This window comes from Cornus florida, unplaced genomic scaffold (genome assembly GCF_030987335.1).
Source record: "Cornus florida cultivar Cherokee Brave unplaced genomic scaffold, ASM3098733v1 CherokeeBrave_3.0.0_Hap2_Chr07, whole genome shotgun sequence".
Taxonomy (NCBI): domain Eukaryota; kingdom Viridiplantae; phylum Streptophyta; class Magnoliopsida; order Cornales; family Cornaceae; genus Cornus; species Cornus florida.
Genome location: NW_026775577.1, coordinates 6,698,520 through 6,712,189, shown reverse-complemented (window position 1 = coordinate 6,712,189; position 13,670 = coordinate 6,698,520). Strand labels below are relative to the sequence as shown.

Below are 13,670 nucleotides of genomic sequence, written 5' to 3'. Positions count from 1 at the left end.
ATTTACAGTCACATTTTTTCTTTTTTACTGCTTCATACGGTGGTTGAAATTGATTATTGTTAATGATGAATTTTATTATTATAATGGTGTAAAATTCACCTGTAAGTAACTAGTAACAAAATTCTCCACTGATAGTAATGAATTTCACCCACAAACCACGAAAAATTGTGACTGGATACCAGATTTTGATCCTTGCTCTCACTTCTATTCTAATATGTAAGACTTTGGGTTAAAAACTTTTAACTTGGGTAAAAATTTAATTGCTGTGTAAGCAATATATTATTTAATGGATCTATGTATGCTACATGTTAAATTCAATTATAAGTGGTTAGCAATTTGGTGAATTATTGGGCCAAGAATTTCTGGTTTTGAATGATTTGAGTTGGATGTGCTTTCAACATCCAAGCATTGATTTGTGAACTTGCATTATGAACTTGCCACCTTTGATAATAACTTCATATCATGTTATGTCAAACTTGTGTGTTACCATTACTTACCACCTTTGTTGATGTCTTCACGTGGTCTTTCCAATGTTATATATATATATATATATATATATATATCTTCATAATCAACATAATAATAGTAGATGTCCACTGCAGCTTTTTAGCAAAGTGTTGTCTACTCAAAGTACTAGACTCATATTGTTGTATAGAGTATCTTTTAGCTATTATCTTATGTAACTTGTTCATGTTTTGTTGTACTTTGTCAAAGATTGTGAATTGTACAAATATTTGAAAAGCAATCTATTATATGACACTATTATAAGAAGTTTATGTTGATTGGTTAAGAGGATATGTAGCCCTTGAAATTAAGAACATGTCAAAGGACTCATGTGGGACTATGTGTAACCTTATTTGGCCTACTCCACTTTTTTTTATATTTTTTTTTCTATTCCTGCCAAAGCCATAACTTTTTCACATGTTATAGTGTTCTTGAGAAGAAAAAAAATTTGTTTATTTTTATATCATTCCCTTCTATTATTTGGCAGATATCATTAACACAAACTACTATTTACTTTTGTTTACATGGACTTGGACACTTTTTATTCCCTTTTTCTTCCCAAAATTTAATTACAATGTGTGTGACATCTAATAATAATAAAAAAAGCATAGTGAAAGATCATTGTCTATGTTTATATTTTAAAATAAAATACTAAAATAATCTATTAAGTCCCTCGAATGAAGTCATGTACCCTTGGTACAAAATTATCGCAATCCTAAAGAAAATTTGAAGTAAAAGGTTCTTTAATAATAAAATAAGTTAAAATTTTCTTTTTTATCATAAAATGTATATTGCTTTTCTTTGAGTTATGTGTGTTTTTTCGGCATGAATATCAAACATGGTGCGATAGACAATATAAACTAATGCTATATTTGATGGCGCCGCATTGGTGCCTTAAATTTGAGATTTTAAAAAAATTAGTACAAAATTTGAATTAAATTTCTTGCAATCTTAAATTTAAAGTATCGATTCAAATCAAATCTAAATTAAGATTTGTATAGAACAAAATGGAAAATGTGGGAATCACTCTCACTAATTTTTATTGTACTGGAGAAGAAAAGGACAGAAAAGTAAGAGGCATTTGAGTGAGTTCTTAATACATCACAATTTTTATTTATATTCCTACATGATAGGAAAATAAGAGAAATTATAAATTGACACTTACATTTTCTGATAATACATTTTTGTATAAATTAATTTCTTATTTAATGCACTCACATAAAATCAATAGAAAATGGTTAATTTTTTTTTCCCTCTCTTTCTTTCTAATTATTGTAACACAACATTAATTTAGATCATGATATTTTTCATCACATTTTCTCTCCTCACGTAAAATATCGTTTAATGATTTAAAACTCTTATATATATATATATATATATTAGTTGGTATACACGTACCTCCACTAAGACTTAAACTTTTGACATTCTTTTGAGAAGTAGAGGCTTGGTACCACTGGACTACTAACCCGTCGGTAACTCTTTTACATCAACTACCAAATAGCTTCTAATTTTCCCATTCTTGAAAAGAGGGAGGGATTCAAGTTTCAATGTGAATAAAAATGCAGTGAAAACTAATCAGAGAAATATATATATATATATATAATTGACTTTTGAGTTGTATTTTGAATTTGTTTTTCTTAAAAAAATAAAGATGGTATTGTTAAAGATGAAATGATGTGAAGTAGTGAGAAATTATAGAATTGTACATAAATATTGAGTACAACATGAAAGAAGCCTAATTGATTAAATGCTTGATGATCATTTGTTGTCCCTCACCATCAACCTCAAACCTTCGATTAATCACTCTCACCATAACAACAGCTCTACAAGATTGGGAAACAGACACAAATTAGCAAATATTGACTTGTCATAACAATGTTTCTATGACTTTTTAGTTAAGGTACCACTTAATTGTAACTTACAAGAGACGTAGAAGAAGAAGAAGAAGAGGACAAATTCTATGATATATAGTCCATAGCAATCCCATTCAGTTACGGTATGACGAAAGTCCCACTTAATTAGAGTTATGATAAAGTCCAAAGTGTAACCATATTGACCCGACCACATAAATGTTTGTGTAATGGCCATACCATTCTAATACCACTTTTTCAAATATTTGACATCTAATGTGTGACACACGCGCGAAGAAATTAGGAGTCATTTTAATATTACGCTGCACAAGTATGTACCGTTAAATATTTATTATTTTTATTTTTTTTGAGATTTGGTGCATGTGTTTAAGGAATCCCTTATCGCTTTCTTTGTGATACATATGTCGATCAAATTTTATAAAATGAAATATAATATAAGAATAAATAATAATGATTTTTCACATTCAAAGTCACTTTTCAATTGTCCCAAACAAATTTAGAGATTTTAAAAGTAATAAATGTTGTATGATTTACTGTGTATAATTGCCTGAACCACGGAAAAAGTCAGTGTAATTCCTTCTTCTTTTTTTCACATCATTTTTTGTTCCTTTTTTGCCAATCTTCTCCTTTTCTCTTGAAAATCAAATCATTTTATGAGATTGAAATGAAATAAGTTTTGGAGGGTGGAGGAAACGATTATTTTAAGTAAGATATTTCTGCTCACGTACACAACTCATTACTCTTGGTTGTTTGAGATCGGTGACATGAATTTTGTTTCGATATTCTTATTTAAGAGCAAAATCTCAACTAGTCAATATTGTCATATGTAGGTAAAAAAAAATTGCTATATGATCATATGTTTATAAAAACAAATGGTTATTACCCCTATTTTAAAGATGAAAAAAAATACTTTTTAAGTTATTTGTCAAAAGAAACAAAAAAAAAAAAAAAAAAATCATAATATAATGTCTTTGTCTCGTAATATCATAAAAACCAATGGAATATGGTATATACCTTTTGATATCATAGTTTAAATATATTACACAATATGCACACTCCAGTATGTATAATTATTTTGGGGATGCAATGCAATAAATGAAAGTTGCATAATTTTAAAAGAATAACTCAATAGTACTCTTACCTTACCTCACATTTTTGGATGTTAAGAGAGTTCGAATTATTTGGGTGTCACTCAAATTTTGGGGATTGGGAATTTATAGTAACTCATTTCAAATAATTTTTTTAATAATTATTAAAGGTATGCGACAATCATATCTACAGTGATAAATTATGAAGTAATATGAAAAGTTCGATAACACCATTGTTATATATGTATATATATATAACAAAACGAAATTAAAATTGGCAGATTATTGTATCATTGAATGTGTTCTACCTAAAAATAATTGTGTTACAAGCTTTGAAAAATGTTGTTGCACAATGCCACAACATTGCATGTGGCACGCAAACATCGATGATTAAACCTTAGGAGCCCCATGATTGGACTTCTGGTGCAATCAAATCTCTGACGTACGATTCCCAATTCTTTAAATCAATATTTTTAATGAAAACAGAGAGAGAGGGTCATACAGTAATAAAATAATCAGCACCGTAGTCAGTGCACTGAACGGTTTCGGTTCAGGAAACAGTAACGCAATAGTGTAGGCCGCAAAGTAGCATATCCAAATTTCCACCCCGTGACCCCTAATTTGTTCTCTCCCCTCTCATGTTTTACCAAAAAAGAAACTTAAAGTACTAGTAATCAATTTTGACTTTAATAATATAAATTCTCAACCAGGTACGTGTGAAGGTGATACGTGTCAACCAAAGAAAGCAAAAGTACGTGCCACGTGTCACTAGTAGTGTACACGTGTCACCAGACCAACCATCGCGGTGAAGATTAAATTATGGTTATTAATGACTTAAGTACTCGTGATTCATGCACTAAACTCCAATTTGCCGATGTTTGTGGGGTGCATTCTATTTTGGGCCAACTGTTACGGCGTCGTATTGCATGTCTAAAAAGTAAAATCTGAATAGTGCACCGACTCCAAGGCAAAGATGCTTCCTTTCTCTTTAGAACCGTCAGATTCGAATAGTCACTAATTGAACGACTCAGAAGATTCTGTCCGAGTGGATGAAAAGAACACCCCTAAATTCTTTTTTTTTTTTTTTTTACTTTTTTTTCCCCAATCATTTTTGGATATAAACTCTTGAAATTTAGGGGATAAAAGAGCAAATCTACATTTTTAAGGCCTAAAATAACAGTAACATATATATATATATATAATTTCAATAAAATGTTAACAAATAACAAAAATATATATATTGTCTACCAATTTAAAATTAATTTTAATCTTATTAATATTCAGCTTGATATAGTATGATTTTTGAAAAATAAAGGAAATATAAGGTATTCGAGTTATGATATTATAAATTTGTGGGTGTCTTTTTGTTGGAATTTTTTTTTTTAAAAGAACCATAAATACAGTTTTGAGCTTTTTTATTAAAGTGCTAATAAATGTTTGAATGATTTGTTTTTTTTTTTTTTTAAACTAATGTTATATGCTTTCTCATATGTTACACCTCCAGGAAAAAAAATATTTTTTATACTAGTAATTAATTAATTGAATAATGAAATGCCTGGGTGGCATGTTATTCTGACAAACAATACACTTTCGTAAAAAGACAGTTTTACCATCAGTAAAGTTGTATTTTTACCCTATACATGCACCACATCGCATGCATGTATGGCATCTATGCATCGGACACTAAAACAAGGAAGGGTATGATTGTACTTTCTGAGCACCAAAAATTGAGAGGGGCAATGTAAACTTTTTTAAATCAAGTGGTACATGTATCAAAAGTAGAAATGAATTGGGGGGTGCCCAAATCAATAGTGAATGGGTTTAAAGCGTCCAGTCCCATTCTGGTAGCTTTCACAAATTAAGGTGGGCTACAGACTTGCAGTATACGTCTCAGTACTGCAGGTCCTGTTTTCGTAAAAATTCCAAACAAGTTAACTTCACTGATTCAAAATCAGAATTTTATCCCATTCAACTCAGTGCGGACCGAGTTCGAGAATTACCCCCACTTACCACATAATTTTACTAAGGTAATAATTGAGGACTTGTTTGGCATTGCCTTTTTTTTTTTTTTTTTAGTGATAGTATATATATATTTTTAATAAGGTAAGAAGGGTTAAAAGTTAGATTATTAGGTTAGAGTCAAAGTCTGGCACTACAAAATCTACCGAATTCACTATTAACTCACTGGACTATCGAGACATCTGCATTATTAAGTATACTATTACTATAGCAAAACAAAATATCAAAATACATTTAGTAAATTTTGTTGCAATTTGAATAGTAGTACGTTTGTTGTCAAAAACAAGCACAAATTACAAACACCAAATTAGTGTTTTTATAACATTTTCGCACTATAGCAAAATACCAAAAAAAAAAAAGAAAAAAAAGAAGACTCTAAATGACCTTTTTTAATTGGCCATTTTGTTTTTGAATCCGGCAATACTTTTTCTTTTTTCCAAACATGTTTTTTATATTTTTGTTTTCAAAAATTTTACAACAAAATTTTACATAACAAACATACTTCCAATCACTATTGAACACACCTCACAGATAAAATGTTACGTATTTCTTTTTTCTAATAAAAACAAAAACGTAAAATAAAAAACACTTGCAAACAAGCCCTAAGTGATGAGACACAACTGAATCATTAGCCTAACTATTATAACTTCTCTATTAAAGCAGAGGTGTGAGGGAATTAAGTCTTGCAGCAGATATTTGTGGATATGAGTGTAATTTTTTTTTTTTTCAAGAAATAAAAAATTAAAAAAAATAGGGGAAAACAATTTATTTTATTTTTTAGTTAAATAGATTGCGAATAAAAAGAATAAAATTGTACAAAAGAACAAAAGAAACTCACAAGGTCAAGGAACATACCCCTAGACTCGGCTTAAGTAGTCACTATAGTTGAAGTGTACTTTATATCTTGTTAAGTTGTGAGGTCATGAGTCATGACTGATTTAATGTTTAATTTAATATTTGTTGATTAAATAAAGGTGTTGAATGGGAATATCACCTATGAATTTGTCTATTTAGCAAATTGACCTTAAACCGCCCAAGACAGAATTTTTGACTCATAATAATTTAGTGAAGATGCACTTAATCCTTTTAAATAATAATTTTGAAACAGCGAAGTAACAAAATAAATTCATCTAAGATATATAATAAAATTTTCAGAAATAATATGTTTCATGAACTCAAAATTCAATCTGCATCAAATTGTGCAAATAATCCAAATTAAGTTCAAATTATTATATTTTGAAAGCACAGTTTTATTCCTGAATTTTATCTCTAAAATGCCTATCACTTTTCCTTTTCACACTAAGGTGGTGTGGGTTCACTAAACTTATTAGTGCACATGGACACATGTGAGTATTTGGTCATTCTTGGAAAAAAAAAAAATAGAAAATTGCTTGACATATGTAGGACTAAAGAGTTGTGGTAATGTTCCGTTGAGTGGAATTGGAGCCTTAGAATTAACATTGATGGAATTAGAGAAAATTTTATTCTCGTTTAGCATGCGCTTTGTTAGGCGTTTTGTTTTTGGTTAAAATAAAAATAGTGTAGGAGTGTTTTGAAAAAAAATTGAAAACACGTTTAGGAACGATATTTTGTTGTGGAAATGACGAAAACAAAAATATGAATAGTTATGATTTTGGGTTATGAACAATTATTAAAATAAAAAAAAATAATTTTTTGGTATTTTGATTTTGGATTACTTTTTCACGAAATATTTTAGCACGGTGTAAAATAAAATAAGAATTTACCAAATATGTTTTTGTTATCAAAATTAATACTGTAACAATTTAAAAATAACAAAAACAAAACAAATGCTAAACAGGTCTAATAGATTCAAAACTACTATTATTGAGATAAATATATATACATATATAAAGATAAAAAATACATTAAACTAGTGAGTCAAAACAATGGTGATACTACAGCAAATTCCTGACAAAAACAAGCAACACACGACACAACACAGTGATTCAGCCGAGTCAAACCATATGGATTAACAAAAAGACACAGACTTCAAATCTGCTGAGTCAAACCGTAGACTTACAAAAGGCAGTGTAAATAAGCTTATTTATTACACACAACATTTAAACCTCGAGTGGGGTCCAACAAGTTAACCAGAGATTAGAACCAGGGTTAAAAATGCAAGTGGTTAAGAAGGACAACCACAAAACCCAGATTTTTATCATCTTCAGTCATCACTTCTCATCATCATCATCACCACCAAAAAAAAAAAAAAAAAGAAAAAAAAACAACCATCTTCTCTCTATTCCAATCTCTCTCCTATCTCTTTCTCTCTCTAAAACTTCCTACCCATCTTTCATTTCTCTAATCCATGGATATAGATATCCTTGTTTTGCGCACAACCCTAACTCTAAATCTAATCAACTCTTAAAGACCGCTTCACTGTTTATGCTTCAACCATGGACATCATAACCCCCACCACCGTCCACACCGCCGCCTCCACTGGCCCAGTCACAACCGGCGGCGTCAAAACCCCAGAAGCTGAAACCGAGACACCCACACGGATCCAACCCATCAAGCCCTTATCGTTCACTAACGGCGTACTCAAGCGCCACCACCCCCTCCACCACCACCAGCTCAACTCTCCTCCGGTGGTTGTCACTTACAAAGAATGTCTGAAGAACCACGCGGCCAGCCTCGGTGGACACGCTCTCGACGGATGCGGCGAGTTCATGCCTTCCCCCACCGCCTCCCCCACCGACCCCACCTCACTAAAATGCGCCGCTTGCGGCTGCCACCGCAACTTTCACCGCCGTGAACCCGAAGACCCACTTCCCCATTCGGTGGCAACACCCCAGCATGTTATCGAGTACCAGTCGCATCACCGCCACCACCCACCACCGCCTCCGCCCCCACGCGGCGGAGGTGGCCACAGCAGCCCCGATTCCCCATCTCCACCTCCGATCTCCTCCTCGTACTACCCCTCCGCACCCCACATGCTCCTCGCCCTCTCAGCCGGCCTCTCCAGCCACCCGGCCGAAAACACCACCGCGGCGGCGACAACTCCCATTGCAGTCACACCCAACAGCCGGAAAAGGTTCCGGACAAAATTCACACAAGATCAGAAGGAGAAAATGCACCAATTCGCTGAGAAAGTCGGGTGGAAGATTCAGAAGAGGGACGAAGACTTGATCGCAGAGTTCTGCAGTGAAATCGGAGTTGACAGAAGCGTGTTGAAGGTTTGGATGCACAACAACAAGAACACTATCGGGAAAAGAGATGGGAGCAACAGCTTCAACGGTATTGCTAATATTACAAACGGTGCTGATCAGAATGAGAACACCACCACTCACTACCACACCAACCACCAAAACACTGACCACACCACCCCCACCATCACCACCGCCGCCACCACCACCAACAATGGGGAAAACTTAAGCCACCACCACCACCACAACAACAACAATGACAGTGTTGTTCTTCCTCCTAATGTTGTTGCCACTAATGGGTCATCTTCTTCTTCTTGATCTTTGATGATGAAAAATAAGTACTACTACTAGTAGATAGTGAGGGGAAAAAAGCTGGTACTATATATTAGTTAAATTTACCTATTTGTTAGTAGTTTTATTAATGGGTAGTTTTAATTTTCACTTTGTTGAGCATAACAGTGGAGAGAGATTGTTCAACATTTCTTGTTGTTTCAGTGCTTCAATTTACTAATCTTCTTGCTTCTTCTCTTACATTTTTTTTTATTGGGTTATTTTAATTTTTTAATTTTGATGGTATTGTTAATTAATTGATGATCATTTGGTATGATGCTTCACTTTTCATCAGTTTTGGGGATTAATGTTGATGGGTTAGTGGGGATCATGGATTGTTAATGCTATTTTATTCAGTTCTCTGCTTGCAATATGGTAAAGTAATCACTCTCTTTGCTTTTTCTAATTTCTCAATTTTGTTTCAGAGAGAGAATAATATTGTCTGAGATGAAGCAGCAAAAAGTGGTGTATAGTATGAGTGTGGGATGTTAGATATATACATATATTATTTTAATGCCATCTTTATTAGTTCTTTTTCCTGTAGGGAAGATACAGAAATTGATTAATGTTGCTATTATTTATATTCCTAATGTTTGATATTAATTTAGAAGTTAATGTAGGTATCATTTTTTTTTTTTTGGCCTTTTGTCACTTCAGTACTCTTTCACTTTATCTGATTTCTATTACAAATGGATAAGAACAATGTAGGTGGCTTTTTTTTTGTTACATAACTATAGTTTTAGAAATTCTTTGCTTTTTCAGTTGCCATTAATCTACATTAGGCACTCTTTTGAATGTTCTTCACTTTCTCCAAATTAGGTACTCATATATATATATATATGTATATATACAAGGAGTTTATTAATTGCTCAAAGACCACGAAATTCCGGTCATTACAGAATTTGAGTAGGATTAGATACACGTAGGGTTAGGGATGTGTTTTTAGGGTGTGTTATGTAGTTAATAGTAAGCATTATAATATAAATGTGTTGTGGATAACTTGTGAATGAGGTTCGGTGGTTGTGATTTGGAATAAACCATATCCATTAGTATAATTATATATATATAATATTGAATTGGTAAACTAATAGATAGTCTAACCTCTAGGGTTGGTCTTTTGCTAGTGTTGATGATTGATTACCTTATCCATTAGTCGAATGTTGTTTGTTATAATAGTATTTAATTGAACAGGTAAGTGGTACTAATAGATGGTGTAACCTCTTGGATTTGTGTTCCTAATTTCGATGATTTAACTTTCCTTAAAAGGGAAGGTGTGTTGATTATGATTGGACCATGACGAAAGGATTGGGTGTCTTGTCCGTCACACCACCTCTCTCTCCTGCGTGCTGTGTTCTGGTGTTTGGTGATTTGGTGAAGTCAGTGATCTTTGTTTTTGTTGCAGGGTTACATATATATATATATATATATATGTATATATACAAGTTGTGTTGTGTGTCTGATGAGCCTGTGGCCCAACTACCATATTAACCATGGAGTGTGGGTCGTCGGTCCTTTCATAAATTCAGACAGTGGGTAATTAGCTGGATATGTGGGGTTCGTACGATATGTTTGAACACCATGATTATTGTGATTCTATCATTGTTGTCTTAATACATTTACTCTTCCATTTAAATTATTGAGGATTGCTTTTGGTTGTCCAATATTATCCCTACAAAATAGACCGATCCGACCCGTTTAATTTTTAATTTTATTTTTTCAGAGGGTTCAACTTTTATGTAATAGATAAAATGGTGCTTATCTTTCGTGTTCATACTCTACACCATTTATTTTTGTAAGATTCAAGATTCGTTTGTACTTATAAATTTGGATTCAAATTATATCAGACTCGTTAAAATGTACTCTGAATTGATCAGATCCTGGATCAAACTCGCTATAAAACCCTAATTTCAAGTGTGCTTGTATAAATATGCTTTGGAAATTTTCGACCTCTTCGGGAATGGATCATTTTCGATACTTTGACATATAATAACGTGACACATTTTTGATCGTTGGATGAGGTCTTGGAAATATTTGGAGAGGATCTAAATTTCTCACCACTGCCTATTATCATTCGTTAAACTAGGTAAGGTTATATGTCATCTTGTGTAGGAATTCTTAAAAAATTCATGTCTGTATGATTATCCCAACTTATTATTTAAAAGAAATAAGTGTTTTACACGAGTTGGTATAAGTTTGTTTTAAACACTTGCATCCCAATTTCGTTCAAAATTAGGTAGTTTCCACCAAAATTTGTAGAAGGGTGAGATGTGGGTGAGTTTGAAACGAGGACCATAGTTAGATGAGATTACAAATGTGGAAGAGTAATGATTTCAGCATACAACATGACTTTTAATTATGGCCAGTGTTCGAAATTTATCAGCATTATTTTTCCTTCTTTTTTTTTTTTTTTAAAAAAATATATATATATAGATGATCGAATTTTGAAGTCTAACTGAGCATAAGTGTGTATGTAAGAGATAAGGCCGCCTCTACTTCTCCTCAGTTCTCTCTCTACCCTTTTTCTCTCTTTCTCAGCTGCTAGTTCCCATCCCGTTTTGTTCCCTGCTCCTTTCCATGGAGTTTTCACGTCGTTTTTTGTTTTTGTGTGACTAGATTTGATTTTGTTTGGTTTGTTTTCGGCTTGACATGGTGGATTTGTTGTTTTTCCTTTGACTAGATCTCTGATCTAGGTCGATTTTTGTTTTTCCCGACTTGATTTGATTTTGTGCAGAATTGGGTGTGTGGAGGCGTCTTGTGGATGCAGTTTTAGAACTGTTGCCCTGATGATGATCTGAATTTTGATCACTTCCGTTGTTTATCTTTTCTTTTGGTGTTTTCTGTTCTAGAGCGGTAGTTCTTTCTTAACAAATCTACAATCTTTTTTAATTTTTCTTGTTTTGCTTCATGATTTGTATGTTTGACTTGGCTTATGCTTTTGTATTGTCACTTTGACTTGATCTTTGTACCTTTCAAATGATTAAATAAAATAAAAATATATTTATTGTGAAGTTGAAAATTAATAAAAGAAAAGAAAGAAAGATAACAAAGGAGTAATTCTTTGATGGTCATGATTACAGCTGATGATAATAGTGAGACACCCATTTTACTAGTAGAATGCCATTGTTCCACACGGCAGGTTCAGTATTATCAGACATAGCATATGTTGGACATGTGGGTTGTGACGTAACCACAATATTATTGATGGACCACTATTTTTAATCAAAAGATCTAACCCTAAAGTCTTTGGTACCATATATTATTCGGATCCTCCCATGGACTCCTTCCATAAATTATGGTAAAATTTAGTGGGTCGTTGTAGTGATTTACTTGGTGTACCCTTTGTCCTAATTAAACACTCCATGCACTTGGATTGGTCTTTTATAGGAGTATAGGACGAAAATCGGTGGAAGCACATCATTGAGACTGTTAAGAGGTAGCTTATTCCTTCGTCTGATGTTACGTCCGGTACTTATTTAAAAATATGGTTTATGGTTACGGTATTGATTGCGGTACGAATGATTGTTGGTATAAATTGATCAACCCAAATAATTTATGGAGGTGTATAATTGAATCGAACCTTTGAAAAAAGATTACGAACGTGATATGGCGAACCATGCTTAAAATATATTTAAATCATGGTACGCAGTATTGATTGTGGTTGCAGTATAACAAATTCGAACAAAATCAGTGTTGACTGACCAAATCGACCAGTATGAGAGTCTTGAAAAATAATAACGTATCGACCGATATGACGAACCATGATCTAAATAAGTAAGATGATTCAACCGCAACGAGAGAATATGATGCTTTACACCTATTAAGTATTATTAGTAATTCTTTGGATTTGAGTTTCTTTCCAACTTCAACTGAGTGAAATAATTTTTTAAAAATACTTTTGGAGTTTGAATGGTTCGAAAAGTTTCCTTCAAAAATATACAGCAATATTTTACTTTTCATCCGCAAGTACGAATTTATAGCAATGCCTTTCAATTCTCGCAATTTTCATGCATTCCAAACCTTGGAAAAGTAATTTTTTATTACTCACTAGTCTAATCAAATGAATTTTAGATTAGTTTTATTTTTCTTTCTTTTCCTTGGCTTTCTTTTACTTTCATTTCGCATGTAACCAAAATATACCCTCACATTCTAATCGATAAGTGTAACATGGACTTGGGTGGTATCAAATAATACTATTATTATAAATTTTATTATTATTATTATTATTATTTATTTTGATAAGAAATACTCTTACACACTCACTTGTATATATGAGAACTTACACTCTCGACCATCTATTTTAAAAGACAATAAACTACATCTTTTGGTCTCTTAATATTAAAACAGGATAGTCAAAGATGCTATTGATAAAACATAATAGAAAAAACTGTAATTTTGATGTTAATGAAACTAAGAAAAGAAAATTCAAAAAAAAAAAAAAAAATCTATGAGAAAAGAAGGCTGTTTTTTATTTTTCTTTTTTTTAATTACAAATGCTGAAAATTAAATTCAACATTTAAATGTCCGACAACTATTTAGTTTCAATGCAATATGGGATAAAATTGTAGTAATGGCCAAAAGTAGGCTGTTTTTATTTATTTATTAATAAATGCTGAAAATCAAATTCAAATTTTAAATGTCTGACTACTATTAAGTTTCCATACAATATGTAATCAAATTATAATAATGACAAA

The 13,670-nt window shown here is 32.2% G+C and overlaps 1 protein-coding gene across 1 annotated transcript; it reads left to right on the top strand.

The window, feature by feature from the left end:
• The first annotated feature begins 7,677 nt into the window (after nt 1–7,677).
• Nucleotides 7,678–9,180, top strand: LOC132315907 (zinc-finger homeodomain protein 9-like). Its single transcript, XM_059814347.1, has one exon. It carries the CDS (start codon nt 7,900–7,902, stop codon nt 8,965–8,967), a length of 1,068 nt encoding a protein of 355 aa, XP_059670330.1. The 5' UTR covers nt 7,678–7,899; the 3' UTR covers nt 8,968–9,180.
• The last annotated feature ends 4,490 nt before the right edge of the window (nt 9,181–13,670 follow it).